Source organism: Symphalangus syndactylus, chromosome 14 (assembly GCF_028878055.3).
Source record: "Symphalangus syndactylus isolate Jambi chromosome 14, NHGRI_mSymSyn1-v2.1_pri, whole genome shotgun sequence".
Taxonomy (NCBI): domain Eukaryota; kingdom Metazoa; phylum Chordata; class Mammalia; order Primates; family Hylobatidae; genus Symphalangus; species Symphalangus syndactylus.
Window position 1 is genome coordinate 96587567 of NC_072436.2, and position 19314 is coordinate 96606880.

The following is a 19314-nucleotide window of genomic DNA, read 5'->3' on the forward strand; positions in this document are numbered from 1 at the left end:
ACGAAATCAAGATGGAAATTTAAAAATTCTTTGAACTGAATGACAATAATGACACAACCTATCAAAATCTCTGGGATACAGCAAAGGTGATGTTAAGAGGAAAGTTCATAGCCCTAAATGCCTACATCAAAAAGACTGAAAGAGCACAAACTGACATTCTAAGGTCACACCTCAAGGAACTAGACAAACAAGAACAAACCAAACCCAAACACAGCAGAAGAAAGAAAATAACCAAGATCAGAGCAGAACTAAATGAAATTGAAACAACAACAAAATACAAAAGACAAATGAAAGAAAAAGCTGGTTCTTTGAAAAGATAAATAAAATTGATAGACCGTTAGCAAGATTAACCAAGAAAAGAAGAGAGAAAATCCAAATAACCTCACTAGCAAACAGGAGATATTGCAACTGATACCACTGAAATACAAAAGATCATTCAAGGCTACTACATTTATGCATATAAACTAGAAAACCCAGAAGAGATGGATAAATTCCTTGAAAAATATAACCCTCCTAGCTTAAATCAGGAAAAATTAGATACCCTGAGGCACCCAGCTAGCCCAGTCAGTAGAGCATGAGAATTAGATACCCTGAACAGACCAATAACAAGCAGCGAGATTGAAATGGTAATTTTAAAATTACCAACAAAAAAAGGTCCAGGACCAGATGGATTCACAGCAGAATTCTACCAGACATTCAAAGAAGAATTAGTACCAACCCTTTTGACACTATTCCACAAGCTAAAGAAATAAGAAACCCTTCCTAATTCATTCTATGAAGCCAGCATCACTCTAATACCAAAACCAGGGACAGACATAACCAAAAAAGAAAACTACAGACTGATATCCTTGATGAACACAGATGTTAGAATCTTTAACAAAATGCCAGTTAACTGAATCCAACAACATATAATCCACCATGACCAAGTGGGTTTCATACCAAGGATGCAGGGATGCCTTAACATACACAAGTCAATAAATGTGATACACCACATAAACAGAATTAAAAACAAAAATCACATGATCATCTCAATAGATGCAGAAAAAGCATTTGACAAAATCCAGCATCCCTTTATGATTAATACTCTCAGCAAAACTGGCATACAAGGGACATTCCTTAATGTAATAAAAGCCATCTATGACAAACCCACAGCCAACATAATACTGAATGGGGAAAAGCTGAAAGCAGTCCCTCTGAGAACAGGAACAAGACAAGGATGCCCACTCTCACCACTGCTCTTCAACACAGTACTGGAAGTCCTAGCCAGAGCAATCACAAGAGAAAGAAATAAAGGGCATCCAAATCACTAAAGAGGAAGTCAAACTGTCACTGTTTGCTGATGATATGATCGTTTACCTTGACAACCCTGAAGACTGCTCCAGAAAGCTCCTAGAACTGATAAAAGAATTCAGCAAAATTTCCAAATACAAGATTAATGTACACAAATCAATAGTTTTTCTATACACCAACAGCAACCAAGTAGAGAATCAAATCAAGAACTCAACCCTTTTTGCAATAGCTGCAAAAAAAAAAAAAAAACTTACGAATATACCTAACCAAGGAGTCAAAAGACCTCTACAAGGAAAACTACAAAACAGAGCTGAATGAAATCACAGATGACATAAACAATTGGAAACACATCCATGCTCATGGATAGGTAGAATCAATATGGTGAAAATGACCATACTGCCAAAAGCAATCTACAAATTCAATTCAATCCCCATCAAAATACCACACCATCATTCTTCACAGAATTAGAAAAAACGATTCTAAAATTTATATGGAACCAAAAAAGAGCCTGCATAGCCAAAGCAAGACTAAGCAAAAAGAACAAATCTGGAGGCATCACACTACCTGATTTCAAACTATACTATAAAGCCACAGTCACTAAAACCGTGTGGTACTGGTATAAAAATAAGCACATAGACCATTGGAACAGAATAGAGAACCCAGAAATAAATCCAAATACTTACAGCCAACTGATCTTCAACAAAGTAAACAAAGCATAAAGTAGGGGAAAGGACACCCTTTTCAACAAATGGTGCTGGGATAATTGGCTAGCTATATGCAGAGAATGAAACTGGATCCTCATATCACCTTATAAAAAAATCAACTTAGGATGGATTGACGACTTAAATCTAAGACCTGAAACTATCAAAATTCAAAATTCTAAAAGATAACATTGGAAAAACTCTTCTAGACATTGTCTTAGGCAAGGATTTCATGACCAAGAACCCGAAAGAAAATGCAAAAAAAAAAAAAAAAAAAGATAAATAGCTGAGACCTAATTAAACTAAGGAGCTTTTGTACAGCAAAAGGAACAGTCAGTGGAGTAAACAGACAACCCAGAGAGTGGGAGAAAATCTTCACAATCTAAACATCTGACAAAGGCCTAATACTCAGAATCTACAATGAACTCAAACAAATCAGTAAGAAAGAAACAAACAATCCCATCAAAAAGTGGACTAAGGACATGAATAGACAATTCTCAAAAGAAGATATACAAATGGCCAACAAATATATGAAAAAATGCTCAACATCACTAGTGATCAGGGAAAAGCAAATCAAAAGCACAATGCGATACCACCTTACTCCTGCAAGAATGGCCATAATCAAAAAGTCAAAAACAGTAGATACTGCCGTGGATGCTGTGATCAGGGAACACCTCTACACTGCTGGTAGGAATGTAAACTAGTACAACCACTATGGAAACAGTGTGGACATTCCTTAAAGAACTAAAAGTAGAACTACCATTTGATCCAGCAATCCCACTACTTGGTATCTGCTCACAGGAAAATAAGTGATTATTCGAAAAAGACACTTGCACACGCATGTTTATAGCAGCACAATTCACAATTGCAAAATCGCGGAACCAACCCAAATGCCCATCAATCAACGAGTGGATAAAGAAACTGTGGTATATATATACAATGGAATACTATAAAGAGGAATGAATTAAGGGCATTTGCAGTGACCCGGATAGGACTGGAGACGATTATTCTAAATGAAGTAATTCGGGAATGGAAAACCAAACATCATATATTCTCACTGATATGTGGGAGCTAAGCTATGGGAAGCAAAGGCATAAGAATGATAAAATGGACTTTGGGTACTTGCGGGGAAGAGTGGGAGGGGGACAAGGGATAAACAAATATGGTACACTGTACACTGCTCAGCTGATGGGTGAACCAAAATCTCACAAAACAACACAAAAGAACTTATGTAACCAAATACCACCTGTACCCCAATAACTTATGGAAAAAAATGAAAATTAAAATTACAAATTAAAAAAAGGGGTCAGGTGCAGTGGCTCATGCCTGTAATCCCAGCACTTTGGGAGGCCAAGGCAGGCAGACCACAAGGTCAGGAGCTTGACCAGCTTGCCCAGTATGGTGAAACCTCATCTCTAATAAAAATACAAAAATTAGCCGGGTGTGGTGGCATGCGCCTATAGACCCAGCCTCTCGGGAGGCTGAGGCAGGAGAATTGCTTGAACCTGGGAGGTGAAGGATGCAGTGAGCCGAGATCACGCCACTGCACTCCAGCCTGGGTGACAGAGCGAGATTCTGTCTCAAAAAATAAAAATAAAATAAAATAAAATAAATTATCAACTGAAAAAAAGAGGAGGTAGGACACAGAGAGACATCAGGGTCGTGCATGCACAGAGGAATGGCCTCGAAAAGGCAGTGTGAGGGCGGCCATCTGCAAGCTAAGGGCAGAGGCCTCAGAAGAAACCAAACCTGCCAACACCTTGATCTCAGATTTCTAGCTCCCAGAGCTGCAAGAAACTAAATTTCTGTTGTTTAAGCCCCCCAGTATGTGGTGTTTTGTTTTGGCAGCCAAGCAAACCAAAACAATAGTAAGAGAATACGTATAAATTGTATTACCCTTTCCATAAAAATAGAGCTTTTCTTTATTTCTGCCACAGAGACCCAGTTCTTTGACAGGGTAATTAAATGAGATGAAAAAAGTTGGCCGGGTGTGGTGGCTCACGCCTGTAATCCCAGCACTTTGGGAGGCCGAGGCGGGCGGATCACGAGGTCAGGAAATCGAGACCATCCAGGCTAACACAGTGAAACCCCGTCTCTACTAAAAATACAAAAAAATTAGCTGGGCATGGGGGCAGGCACCTGTAGTCCCAGCTACTCAGGAGGCTGAGGCAGAAGACTGGTGTGAACCCAGGAGGCGGAGCTTGCAGTGAGTGGAGATCGCACCACTGCACTCCAGCCTGCGTGACAGAGCGAGACTATGTCTCAAAAAAAAAAAAAAAAGAAAAGAAAAAGAAAAAGAAAAAGTTATTTGCAATCTGACTGACCAAATAAGCACTAGGTCCCAAAGTATCATAATCTAAAAAAACAAAGTCACCAATCGCAAATAAAACAATCATAATAACATAATGATTGTCTTCTCTGGGCCTATAAGATTCTAGGTATAAATGAGGTTATTTACACTAATAAGGAAAACTACAGTAAATACTGAGAAAAGACGAAAAGGAGCAAAATATTTAACCTCCAAAATGCAAGATGACTCACGCCTATAATCCCAGCACTTTAGGATTTGAGGCAGGTAGAATCACCTAAGGTCAGGAGTTCAAGACCAGCCTGGCCAACATGGTGAAACCCTGTCTCTACTAAAAATACAAAAATTAGCCGGGTGTAGTGGCAGGCACCTGTAATCCCAACTACTCAGGAGGCTGAGGCAGGAGAATCGCTTGAACCTGGGAGGCAGAGGTTGCTGTGAGCCGAGATCGTGCCATTGCATTCCAGCCTGGGTGACAAGAGCGAAACTCCATCTCAAAAAAAAAAAAAAAAAGTAAGATTAAACTATTAAAATTATCAACAATACAGTATTGAAATCCAAAAAAAAAGTTTTAATACAAAAGCAATATATGGTTCCTTCAAGAAAAAACTGCTCATAATCCTAACATGGAGAGATAACATGAGAATTTCAGTACGCAGCCTTCAAATCTTATTCTATGTTGACATATTCCTTTTATTAAAGAACTGAAAGCACTTGTCCATATTGTTTTGCAATTTGTTATTCACCAATTATAACAAATTATGTATTATAAACAGTTTCCCACATCATTAAGTAATATCCTATAACATGATTTTAATGGCTGCCAAGTTCAATGGATGTCTGCACCATAATTTATTGAACCAGAACTTTATGTTGGATTTGAAGACTGTGCCCAATTTTGTGCTATTGTGCACACTACTGCAGTGAACATTCTTGTGGAAAACATCAAATCTATTTCTGATTGTTTACTTAAGATAAATTGCTAAAAGGGGAATTGTTTTATGGCCTAATTTTAACAAGAATATTCTCTTCCTCTTGCACCTCTCTCTCTCTCTCTATCAGGATGAAATAAATATTTGTAATTAAATCTGAAACAAGTAGAAATAACAGGCACATATTTTGTAATAATGGTAATTTTTTTATATTTCTAAAAAACAGAGATAATAGAAGTGAAGTGCATGTTTTAAAAGTTAAAAACACTATTCGAAATAAAAAATTTGATTTCAACTTATCACTGAAGCAAAACTTGTCATTCTTGAAAGCATTATTTCTTTTTTGAGATGGAGTCTTCCACTGTCGCCCAGGGTGGAGTGTAATGGCACGATCTCGGCTCACTGCAACCTCTGCCTCCCGGGTTCAAGCGATTCTCCTGCCTCAGCCTCCTGAGTAGCTGGGATTACAGGTGTCCGCCACCATACCCGGCTAATTTTTGTATTTTTAGTAGAGATGGGGTTTCACTATGTTGGCCAGGCTGGTCTCAAACTCCTGACCTCGTGACCCGCCCACCTCGGCCTCCCAAAGTGCTGGGATTACAGGCGTGAGCCACTGTGCCCAGCCAAAAGCATTATTTCTTAAAGCAAAGAAACAGAATGCTTACCCTCTAACCTTTTTAAGGGGGTAAGCAGTGGAGAAACAGTAAACCTCACCCTATACCTCTAAGATACTTATAAAAATAAAATCAATTATCCATGAAATTACCAGGGTTTAAAAACCCTAAAAGATGGCATCTTATGAAAGAATAATGTTAATAATCACTATTTTCAAAACTGTAAGAAGGTAGTTCTAATTCTAGGAAAACTGCTATCAATGTAGTATGACAAAGATTCAGTTTGGTTACTTCAAGTTCCATTTCATTTGTTCCAAACTTAAGGGCTGTTCTTTTTCACTGAGTCATCTATTTTATTCAAGCGTCAACTCTATAAGCTCTTGTCTAGTCTTAGTTTTTCAACTATTTACCTAGGTCCTGTCTAATCTCTGTGGTTCGATAGTAATGCCTATAACGAAAGAAACTTCTCAAACTTAAATTCTTAAAAACTTCAGTCTTAGCATTATACTTGTAATTAATGTTATATGACAATGACAATTTTTTGCCAACATATTCAGAGTATAAAAAGTTCACTCCATCTTTGTTCTAAACTCCAAAGCTTTATCCCAAACCATAAACAACGGCCAGATTCTTCTCCCCAGGGCCAAACCATTTTTTTCACAAGCACCTAAAGCTATCCTAGAACTGAGGAACTTTGAGTTTCCTCCTAAAAATGGCCTGCTGAGTAAGGACTGAGGAACAAGTCATTGGCGCAGATAATTATTTGAAGAGGGAAAAAGAAAAGCTGCTAGAGGAAAAATCTGAAGCCTAAACGTGCCAAGAGGTTGAAACTAGAGGTGAAAAGCAAGCCGTGGATAAATATGACATTAAAATTATAGATAACAAATGAAAAAATAGATATGTTAGACTTCATCAAAATTAAAAATTTTGTGCCTCAAAAGATACTACATATCAAGAAAGTGAAAAGAAAATGCACAGGCTAGGAGAAAATACTTGCAAATATCACATGTATGATACGGTCTAATATCCAGAATATATAAAAATAACTGACAATAAAAAGAGACAGCTCAGTTAAAAATGCAAAGACAGGAGTGCAAAAGTCCCACTAGAAAGAAAATAACATTTAAAAAAAAAAAAAAAGGCAAAGAACTTGAATAGGCATTTCTCAAAAAAAAAAATACAAATGGCCAATAAGCACATGAAAAGATGCTCAACATCATTAGACAATAGAGAAAGGCATATCAAAGCCACAGTGAGATATCACTTCATATCCACTATAAGGGTTATAATATTTTTTAAAAAAGAAGAAAAATTAACAAGTGCTTCACTGATAAGCATGGGGAGAAACTAAAACACTCATACATTCCTAGAATATAAAATGGTACAGTGCTATGAAAAATAGTTGGCTATTCCTGAAAAAGTTAAACATAGAGTTACCACATGACCCAGCAATTCCACTCCTGGGTACATACCCAAGAGAATTAAAAGCATATGTTCACACAAAAACTTGTACATGCATATTCATAGCAGCATTATTCATAATAGCCAAAAATTAGAAACAATCCCAATGTTCATCAGCTGATGAAAAAATAAACAAAATACATTAGCCATACAGTGGGATGGTATAAAAAAGGAATGAGGTACTGGTATGTGGTACAATATGGCTGAATCTTAAATTTAAAAATATTATGCTCAGTGAAAGAAGACAGACATAAAGGGCCACATATTGTAGGATTCCATTTACACAAAGTGTCCAGAACAGACGATACATAGAGTCAGAAAGTCAAGTACTGGTTGCCAGGGACTAGGGGAAGGAGGAGAATGGGGAGTTACAGCCAATGTATATGGGGTTTCTTTTCAGGGTAATGAAAAAGTTCTGGAATAGTGGTGAAGGCTGTACAACATTGTAAATATACTGAAAACCACTGAATTGCATACTTTAAAGTGATTAAAATAGCAAATTTTGTTATGTAAATTGTATTGTGAGTAAAAGAAAATTGATCCAAAAATACAACGTAAGCCAGAGAGTGGAATGGGTCCTAAAAGGCTGCAGAAGAACAAAGAGGAGAGGTTTTCGGAAGGTTTTAAAAACTTAATTCTAGGCTGGGCGCGGTGGCTCATGCCTGTAATCCCAGCACTTTGGGAGGCCAAGGCGGGTGGATCACGAGGTCAAGAGATCGAGACCATCCTGGCCAACACGGCGAAACCCCGTCTCTATTAAAAATACAAAAATTAGCTGGGCATGGTGGCGCACGCCTGTAGTCCCAGCTAATCAGGAGGCTGAGGCAGGAGAATCAACTGAATCCGGGAGGCAGAGGTTGCAGTGAGCCAAGATCACGCCACTGCACTCCAGCCTGGTGACAGAGCGAGACTCTGTCTCAAAACAAACAAACAAACAAACTTAATTCTAGATGCTTTGGAGTTCTTTCAAAAATACGTGGTTAAAAATTAAAAATTTTAAAAAAAAGCTAAAGAGATGTTTTCCAGTCTTATATCTACAAGTTTTAGGAAATTAGTAGATGGTTTCTACATGTACTATATTGGAATTTGGAAAATGTTTAAGGGAACATTTCAATTTACTGAAACAGTATATTTATATGTAAGCACATTACATAAAAAATTGCAATGAAATTTAAAACAAATTAGAAAACTAAGTTATAATAGCCCATATCTATGATTTAAGATCCATAAAAATGGGACAGAATGGAATTCAGAGTTTTCTGGAAACTATGGATCATATTTTAAAGGTCCTAAAAAACATTGTTTTATTACTAATACTCACTTCCGTTGTTAATATCACTACTAACAATAAAACTATGCTTTTAAATATAGATGAGGTATTCGTATTTGTCTTAGATGCCAGCCTTGCCAAGCTCTATATGCGTACCTAGGTTATACCACACACACAAAAACAATCTGCCATACATCTAATTTCATAAGCAAACCATCTAATCACTAGTTTTTACTTACTGAACATTCACAAGCTATATAACTAAAATAATGAGGTGAGGGTTTGGTTTGTCTTTTTCTTTCCCTAGAAATGGAAGGTATGATCTCAGTGTAGTGCATTTGTTATAATAGAAAGATGCAACAGTCAGAGACAAAGTCATTCTTGACTTTTTGCCCATTCTAAGTTCCCAGGACAAGGCAAAAGTCAAGAGTTCTAGCCTTCTAATTCAGCAATTACCATAGTAACAGTAGCCTTATGCAAAGAAAGAAGGACAGTTCAGGCCTCTCAGCTTTTTCTATACCTAAGACATGTATACACTTATAAATGAATAACTCAGGCACTTCTATGGTTCCATATATAATGGAAGTAATTTAAAGCTTCCAGAATATGCAAATTCCTGCTGTGCTGAAATTAAGTTGAAATATGGGAGATATGAACGATTTCTTGTATTTACACAGCAAGCTTTATATAACAGTAGATTACGGTTTATGAGACAGGGAAAAGGAAATTTTAATTAAAGAATTTTAGTATAAACATCTTCTGGTATCTCTTAGTTTATATACTTGCATCTATCTAATAACAAGAGCCTCTTCTGCAAAGTTCTAAGAAATAAAGTACCAAAGGCCAGGCACAGTGGTTCACGCCTGTTAATCCCAGCACTTTGGGAGGTCAAGGCAGGCAGATCCCTTGACCCCAGCAGTTTGAGACCAGCCTGGGCAACACAGCAAAACCCCATCTCTACAAAATATACAAAAATTAGCTGGGCATGGTAGCATGTAACTGTAGTCCTAGCTACTTGGGAGACTAAGGCGGGAGGATTGCTTGAGCCTGGGAGGTCAAGACTTCAGTGAGCCGTGATCATGCCACTGCATGCCAGCCTGGGCAATAGAGTGAGACTGTCTCAAAAAAGAGAAAGAAAGAAAGTACCAGAAAGGCAAGAATATTTTGTCAAGGAACAAAATCCAGGAGTCATACCCTGGATTTTCATTTCATAACTCTTAACACTTAATTTGAAACAAAAGAGTCGACCATCCACAGGTAGACAAAGACGACAACAAACCTTGGGAATTTTGTAACCTAACTTTTATATTGTTTAAACTTTAGCTTCAGATGAAAAGTCACTAAGGGAAAATTATTCCTTCATTTTAAGTATTATCATATAAGGCTGACAGAAAATAATGGTCAAAGTTTCTATTAAGGTCACTACTTATATAAACAAGATACAACTAGGTATTTTTAATTCACAAATACCTAGGTATTAACCCTCTTGGGGGTATTCATTTCAACTCGAATAAAACTTTAAGGAGACAGAAATGAATGGGTAGCAAAAGTTTAAGATAGACAAAACTAATAAGTATTGATAACAAGTGCTGATCACCCTGTGTGTGTTATCTCTGTTAAGCTGTGGCAGGTGATCTTAGGTGATAAGAACTGAGAAAGTGAAAATGGGGTTTACAGCTATGATTTGTGAGGAACTTGTAACATCTCCAGTGTCTTTTTTTTTTTTTTTTTGATACAGAGTCTCACTCTGTCACCAGGCTGGAGTTCAGTGGCACAATCTCATCTGACTGTAACCTCCACCTCCCAGGTTCCAGCAATTCTCATGTGTTAGCCACCAAGTAACTGAGATACTGGGATTACAGGCATGAACCACCATGCTCAGCTAAATTTTTTTGTGTTTTTAGTAGAGACAGGGTTTCAGCATGTTAGCCAGGCTGGTCTCAAACTCCTAGGCTCAAGTGATCCACCCTTCTCAGCCTCCCAAAGTGCTGAAACTACAGGCATGAGCCACAGTGCCCAGCCCAACATCTCCAATGCTTAGGCCCTTAATAGAACCTGGAGCAGGCTGGGCGTGGTGGCTCACACCTGTAATCCCAGCACTTTGGGAGGCCAAGGCAGGTGGATTACTTGGTTTCAGGAGTTCAAAACCAGCCTGCCCAACATGGTGAAACCCTGTCTCTACTAAATATACAAAAAAATTAGCCAGGTGTGATGGCACACACCTGTAATCCCAGCTACTCAGGAGGCTGAGGCAGGAGAGTCACTTGAACCCCGGAGGTAAAGGTTGCAGTAAGCTGAGAATGGGCTACTGTACTCCAGCCTGGGTGACAGATTGAGACTCCTTCTCAAAAAAGAAAAACACCAAGAACCTGGAGCAGATCCACCATATAATATGTATTGATAATCATTCCTACAGCTAAAGATTGCAATGGCCTCTTCTCAGTAGCCTCTGATGATTCTGTCTTGCTCTTTCTCACCCTGTGTATTTTCTAGTACCTTTGCCATCATCTGAGCATCCCCTTCTCCCAGAACTATCAAGTACTTCCAGATCCAGTTTTTTTAAAAATCATTTCCAAAAATCACTCCTACCTCTAAACTTCTATTAAGTGTGAGTATTCCACTCATTTTGAAAGTAATTATGCACAGCCTGGTGAGAGTTCTTAGACTGAATAGTTAACTTTCCTTATTTAATTATTTTTAACTTTTATCTATTTCAGCTCCTTGAGCATAGTATTGTATATCTATATTTCTTTCTGTTTATATATCTATAGAAGGTGCTATTAAATATTTATTGGTTTGAATTTAACACTATTCATCACTTTTTTTTCAATCATCATTACTGCTGATTAAACAAACTTAAAAAATATAGAGGAAGATGAGAGTACTCCATTTCAAAACTACTTCTAAACCACTACTTTGGGCTATTGCAAGTAATATTAAAAAACAAAACAAAAAAAAACACAGAAACCCTGGCCAGGTATGGTGGCTCAAGCCTGTAATCCCTAAAGGGGTCTCGCTCTATCACCCAAACTGGAGTGCAGTGGCATGATCATGGCTCACTGCAGCCTTGAAATCCTGGGCTGTGAGGATTCTCCTGCCTCAGCCTCCTGAGTATCTGGGACTACAAGCACATACCACCACCCCTGGCTAATTTTTAAAATTTTTTGTAGGGACAGGGTTTCCCTATGTTGCCAAAGCTAGTCTTGAACTCCTGGCCTCAGGTGATCCTCTTGCTTCGGCCTCCCAAAGTACTGTTATTTTTGCACTAATGTGGACAGATACTAACTAGTTTGAAAAAAAAAAAATCTTGGCAGCCAATGAAGCCAAAATTTTAGCTCAGTCACCTGTCTTTTTTCCAACTCAATGTCATATTTATATAGACATACATTTATTCTTTCATATATCACAAGAAGATATATCACAAAGAACAATGCTGTTGGAGAGGAGTCCCAGTTTACTCTATAGCCTGGGCTCTGGATGGTACTACATGAGGATCATCTCCACAAGTGGATAACCATGACTTGCTTTGAAAGATCTCAAGAAGATACTATTTCAGATTCTCACTGGCTAACCCTTACCAGGGCCTTGAAGATGTCAGGAAATTATTCTTGCTACAATTTATACTTATTGTCTCTTTTCACCAGTGGATGTAGAAGATAAGTTTTAGAACTTTATACCTAAAGACCCCTACTGGATCACTCTGTCCTTTCTTGTCTTTCATTTCCTTCTAACTGTTTAATCATTTCCATTCCTGCTTCACAAAGTTATTGTAAGGATCACTTGAAATGGAATACATCAAAACACCTAGCTCCATACCTGACACAGAGTAAGCATATACCTTTCTTTCCTTTCTAACTAAGGACAAAACTGATTATCTCCATCAAAATGCAAAGCAGTTGGGGTATCCTAATTAGAATCTCATAATGAATGTACAGGTACACCCAAAAGTCCGTAAGTTTATGTTTTATTTGGCATTTTCTTTACTTTGTTTTTTTGTTTGTTTGGTTTTTTTTTTGGTTTTTTTTGAGGCAGAGTCTTACTCTGTCACCCAGACTAGAGTGCAATGACACAATCACAGCTCACAGCAGCCTCAACCTCCCAGGCTCAATCAATCTTTCCACCTCAGCCTCCGGAGTAGCTAAGACTATAGGCACATGCCACCATGCCCAATTAATTTTTGTATTTTTTGCAAAGGTGGGGTTTTGCCATGTTGCCCAGGCTGGTCTTGAACTCCTAGGGTCAAGTGATCCACCCACCTTGGCCTCCTGAAGTGCTAGGATTACAGGCATGAGCCACTGCGCCCAGCCGGCATTTTAAGTAAAATAATATTATAAAACCAGATTCTAATTGTTCTTTCCTGCCCAACCTAGTCAATTTTTATCCAAACACCAAATTTTTGGCTATTATGATATCTTTTAAAGCTTAGATATTCTAAACTAAAATAGCTCGAGAAACATATACTATAAATAGATACCCTTTATGAAAATTTTCTCTTAAAATTATTCCTAGCCTCACCTAAACCTTATTCAGTCACATTTACACTTAAAATGTTTTTTGCTCTTCTTACAATTACTGTAAATGTGCTCCTCCCTCCCTTTCAAAATGTGAAATCCTGTCAGAAAAGGCAGATTTTATAAAATCAAACACCTACAGTAATATTGCAACATGCTAGAATATAACTGTGAGAGAAAATTAATTCAGTAAAATGGTATCTTGTTATTGCAGTCTGTAACTCTCTTGTCTCTTTTCTAATGATTTTTAAAGTCAGAACAGTCCATATGCTTCTTACAATATCAGTGTTTTCAGTTGAATTTTCTCCTCTAGTCTTAAGATTGATACTATTCTGAAAGTAATAAAAAATAAATAAATGAAAAAAATACCAAAGCTTGATTTTTCGGATTACTACTTGAAGGGTAGTTTGGAAAAACTGTTTTCACTTTCAGCCCCTTCTTTGCCTCAAAACAAACATGGCTTTTTGTCATAAACAAATGCTATCACAGAATGTTTAAATGAACCCTTTGATTTGCAACCACCTTATCTTCAAATGTCACTACATTTGTGAGAATTTTTTTCCTTTAGTCTGACAATACAGCAAGACCCAGTTAAAATAGCAGGATTTCCTAAAACAAGTTGTAAAACCTAAGTTCTGAAAAAGATTGCCCGTAAACTCAATAGAATAAATAATGATGATTCTTATTAGATTTGTTTTTCTTATCCAAGAGAAATCTAGTGTTTACAAATCTTAACTAGAATAATGGTTACCTTAAGGAGATACTGTATTCAGGACAGAATATGCTTGTATATTGGACCCATACACCAACCTCCTCTTCAGTTTCCCTTTCTTTGGCTTCTGTTACTGAAAACAGATTAAATGATTCAAATCTTCTTACAGATACATGTCGCAGGCAATCATCCAGGTGTTTTTGCTTCAGAACCTTTGAAATAAAACCAAATATTGCAGTCATATTATCTAAACACACAGTAAGTTTTGTCTTCAAAATGTTCAAAATTTAAGTGCTAAGGGGACTTTCCCTTCCAATAATAACAGATTAGATAATTCAGATATATCTCCTATTGAAGATAACTATAAAAGATGAACAAAATATTTTAAAACATTACTTGAAGACATCAGAGAGCAAAGACAGTGAAGATTTACAAGTCTGGTATCTTTTTTTTTTTTTTCTTTGAGACAGGATCTTACTTTGTCACCCAGCCTCACTGTCACCCAGCCTGTCACCCAGCTGGGTTCAGGTGATCCTCCTACCTCAGGCTCCCTAGCAGCTGGAACTAAAAGTATGCACCACCACGCCTGGTTAATTTTTTAAATTTTTTGTAGAGATGGGGTCTCCCTATGTTACCTAGGCTGGATTCAAACTCCTGGGCTCAAGTGATCTTCAACCCTGGCCTCCCAAAGTGCTGGGATTACAGATGTGAGCCACAGCACTTGGCTTGCAGTCTTATATCTTTAAAAGGAGAAAACCTACAAAGGTTACTCCGACTTTTGCAACCACTTTTCTCCTGGGGATATTTATCAATTCCAAAAGAAAGAACCAAGAAGATAAGCTGCATCTTTAACAGCCTATGGAGCTAGGAGAAAAAAGTTGAATTTCAAAGCTTACCTAGGAATGGGGAGGTATATTGAGTATGCAAGGTATGTATGTTTTAGCATAATGAATAATTTTGCTGGTGTTGCTGAAAGCCAGGTTTTTAAGTGTGGGACATATCAACCAATAATAATGTTTGGATTTTATTTGGATCCTCTTCCAAAATAATCAAATTATAAAGAAAAATCATGACAAAACGGGGAAAATTTGAAAACTGATCAGATATTTCATGACATCAATTAATTATTCCGGGTTGATGTGGTATCGTGATTTTTTAATGTCATTTTTATACGTTCATAATGAAATATTTAAAGAAAAAAATGACATCTGAGATTTGCTTCCAAATAATGGTGGGGGGGCAATGGGAGAAGTGAGAATAAACACAGCTGTTCATGAGTTAAAATTGTTGAAGCTTATCAGTACCTGAATGATTATTGTATTCTTCTCTCTAGCTTTATATATGTTTGATATTTCCCAGGATAGAAAAATCTTAGATATAAAATAACTTCGGACTCATAAGCAAACAAAAATAAAGAAAAAGATATTTGAAAAGCCAAATATATTTGGAAACTAGGCAATGTACTTATAAATAACCTATGAATCAGGAAAAGAACACACAATAGGCCAGGTGCAGTGGCTCATGCCTGTAATCCCAACACTTTGGAAGGCTGAGGCAGGAGGACTGCTTGAGGCCAGGAATTCCAGACCAGCCTGAGCAACATGGCAAGACCCCATATTTACAAAAAATAATAGGCTGGGCAGAGTGGCTCACGCCTGTAATCCCAGCACTTTGGGGAGGCTGAGGCGGGTAGATCACCAGAGGTCAGGAGTTTGAGACCAGCCTGGCCAACATGGTGAAACCCCATCCTTACTAAAAATACAAAAATTAGCCAGGTGTGGTGGCGGGGGCCTGTAATCCCAGCTAATGGGGAGGCTGAGGCAGAAGAATCGCTTGAACCCAGGAGGCAGAGGCTGCAGTAAGCCGAGATTGTGCCATTTCACTCCAGCCTGGGTGACAACAGCGAGACTCTGCCTCAAAAAAATTTTTAAATAAAAATAATTAGTAGGATGTGGTGATGTGTGCCTGTAGTCCTAGCTACTCAGGAAGCTGAGGCAAGAGGATTGCTTGAGCATAGGAGTTTGAGACTGCAGTGAGCAACGATCAAGCCATTGCACTCCAAACTGGGCAACAGAGTGAGGCTCTATCTCTGACAAAACAAAGAAAATTATAAAGTATTTTGAATTGAATGATAATAGAAATACATTTCAAAACATATGACATGCAGCTAAATCCAGACTTACAGAAAAAAATATAGAAAGGCCAAAAGTTTATAAGCATTCATTGCAAAAATTTGAAAAATAAGCAAAATAGATCCTAAAGGACTACAGGTTAATGAAGTAGAAAACAAACATAGGAGAGAGGATCAATAATACTAAACGTTGTTTCTTTGAAAAGATTGATAAAACTGATAAATCCTTAATAAGACTAATAAGAAAAAAAGGAAGAAGTATCAATGTGGTACAGGGAGATTACTATAATATAAATCCTGTAGACATTAAAAAATAATAATAAAGGGATATTTATGAAAACTAACTTTGAAAATTTAGATGAAATGGACAAATTCCTAGAACAACACAACTACTAACACTGACACAAAAAGAAATGGAAAATCTGAATAGTCTAAACTATTTCAAAGACTGAATTCATAAATATAAAACTTACCACAAAGAAAACTCCAGGCCCAGATTGCTTACTGGAAAATTACATTAAATGTCTGAGTAAGAATTAATGCAAGTCTTACCACATTCTTCATTAAATACTCAAACAACACTATGGGATAGATACCTACTACGTGAGAGAAAAAACTAGAACACAGGGCAGTTAAGCAATTTGCCCAAGGTCAGAGAGCTCACAAGAGGCAAACCCAAAGTTAAAATCCAGGCTGCCTGACTACAGACCCTAAACTCTTAACACCTCTGCTTGTAGAGAATATGATAAACTGGCATCACCTATCCATTCCATCTTCCAAGATACCTTTTTATTTTATAGAGTTGGAAACCTAGAAGCTGTATTTCCCAGAATCCTTAGTAGCCAGAGTTTCAGATGTGATTTTGGTTTAACTAATCAGATGCACTAACATGACATTTGAAAGAAGGAAAGATGGTGTTAACTATAATTCATAACCAACTTGTGCTGGTTAGAATAGTTGTAAAGATACTTGGTTTTTCTGAAGCAGCTTTAACAGAGGTCCCAGTGTTGACTCTCTAATTTAATGCAGAGTGAGAGGGAGCACAAGTGGCATCACTTCTGGTTGCTTCTAGAATCTATAGTTATGGCATACTTTGCTTCTAGAATCTACAGTTATGGCACAGCAGCTTCCTGTTCACCAAAGATCACAGCTAAAGTGATGTAATCCTGGAAACAGCTTCAGGTTCTTCATTGTGGTAGAGGCAGTATTTTACTTGGCTGGCCAGTTTCAGCTTTATACTGTTCTGGCACCTGTTGTTCTGGGATTCACTCTTAGACTTTCTCCAATGAATTTGTAAGCCCTTAATTCACTATGCTAAACCCCCTTCTGCTTAAAGTAGCTAGAGTGGTTTCTGTTTTCAAAAAAGGAACCCTTATTCCAAAGATGCATAATTCTTATGTGTAGAGGGCAAACTGAGATCAAAACAATCAAGAAAACATATCAGTATGAATGTATCTCATAGGAAAAATATGTTTAAATTTTATATACTATGTAGAAGTTTTAGAAGGTTAGTTTTTTAAATGGAGGATCAGAAAAGGTAGCCTCTCTTTGAAGGTTTTATTTATTTTTAATTGTTTAAAAGACTTAATCAAAAGCAGGGTCTTGGTCAGGCATGGTGGCTCATGCCTGTAATCCCAGCACTTTCAGAGGCAAAGGTGGGTAGATCACCGGAGGCCAGGAGTTCGATACCAGCCTGGCCAACATGATGAAACCCCATCTCTACTAAAAATACAAAAATTAGGCGGTGCATGGCATGCACCTGTAAACCCAGGTTTTTGGGAGGCTGAAGCACGAGAATTGCTTGAGCCTGGGAGGCAGAAGGCACAGGAGGCATGAAAATTGTTTGAGCCAGATTGCACTACTGCACTCCAGCCCAGGCAACGGAGCAAGATTCTGTTTAAAAAAAATAATAATAATACAGGGTCTTATTATAGTCTGTCAAATATGGGCAACAAGAAGAAAAATAAACTACTCAACAGAGCTTACTCTTAGGAAAAAACAAAGTATTAAATTTTTAAAAATATAAAATGTAAATATTATAAATTGTCTTCAATCTTGCCCAATTAAACTCCAAACAGTAAACACCTTTTAATAGTCTAAATTACTCTGATGTCAAGGTAATGGCACCATAAACCGCCAATGTAAAAAATAATTTAAGTCACCACATGTATAATACTGCAAGGGGCTTTCATAGTTTAGTATGATCTGCATGATCTACAGTATGACAACATGATCTACATGATCGACAATATGACAACAAGCTAATACTCAATGAAAGTAACAGGCAACATATTTAGAACAAATAAGACACTTATATCATCCATGTTAGGTAAAAGTAATTGCAATAGGAGATCAAGTCAAATTACTTTTGACGTTTCTTTAAAAAGAAGATTCAGTTATTTTAAGGCCATCAATAATATTCATAGCTTAATGAACTGAGAGGATACTCAAATCTCCCATCAAGTTATAACCTTATCATCTACCACTTTTAGAAGACCTCCTTCAAATACCCATGTTATATAATTAAATAATAGTCAAATGAAATTATCTGGGGTGAAGGAATAGTCAAGGCATTTTCTCATTCTCCTAAGTAAGTCAATGAGCTATTTAGTCAAATATCAATGCTATACCAAATAAGTTCATGTCAAAAGATTAAGTATCAGAAGAAGAAAAAAAAGACATCAAGTCCTAAGGTCCCTAAACCCATTAGGTAAACAACATATGCAGTTGAACACAATGAAAGTCAAAGACCCATTTATTAACCTGAAATGTTGGTTTACTCCAGAACTAACTAAACTGATCATAACTATACAGAAACACTTATGAAGACCAGATGTAGCAGCTGGGTAGAGGAGTAAGGCTAAATACAAAAGTATTGGTTGAAAATCTTTTAGAAGAGTAGCTAGATGCCCTGATTACATCATCAACACCAGGCAACTACACTTCCCCACAATGGAACTTTGATAGGTACATTTCTAGAGAAGATGAGTAGCAGTTCTGACCTTAAACATCAAGTACAGCTTAAAGTAGTATAACAGGCTCTTCATTCTGATCAGTATCCCTTTCCTTCACTTAGCTTCCAGATAATAGGCAGCTAGTCTTACATCTGCCAGAGAGGAGATTGCAATATAGAATGAGTACCCCTTATCCAAAATGGAACCAGAAGTGTTTTGGATTTTGAATTTGTTCAGATTTTGGATTTGTTTGGATTTGGGAATATTTGCAAAACACAAAGAGAAGGCTTGGGATGGGACCCAAGTCTAAACATGAAATTCACTTATTTTTTCATATATATCTTATACACATAGCCTGAAGGCAATTTTATATAATTTTTAAAATAATTTTATGCATAAAACAAAGTTGACTGTATTTTAATTTCAACTT

General features: G+C 37.2%; 1 protein-coding gene across 3 annotated transcripts in view; it reads right to left on the reverse strand.

Annotated features, from left to right (window-relative positions):
- The window catches only part of CAMKMT (calmodulin-lysine N-methyltransferase), a 428964-nt gene that overhangs the window by 397922 nt on the left and 11728 nt on the right, over nucleotides 1-19314 (reverse strand). For 2 of the 3 annotated variants that reach the window (XM_055242677.2, XM_063618090.1), the window contains exon 2: nucleotides 13839-14011. In XM_055242677.2, coding sequence (XP_055098652.1) covers nucleotides 13839-14011 — 173 coding nt within the window. Of the gene's footprint in view, nucleotides 1-4669; nucleotides 4793-13838; nucleotides 14012-19314 lie in introns of all 3 variants that reach the window. The other variant, XM_055242675.2, reaches the window with a different exon arrangement.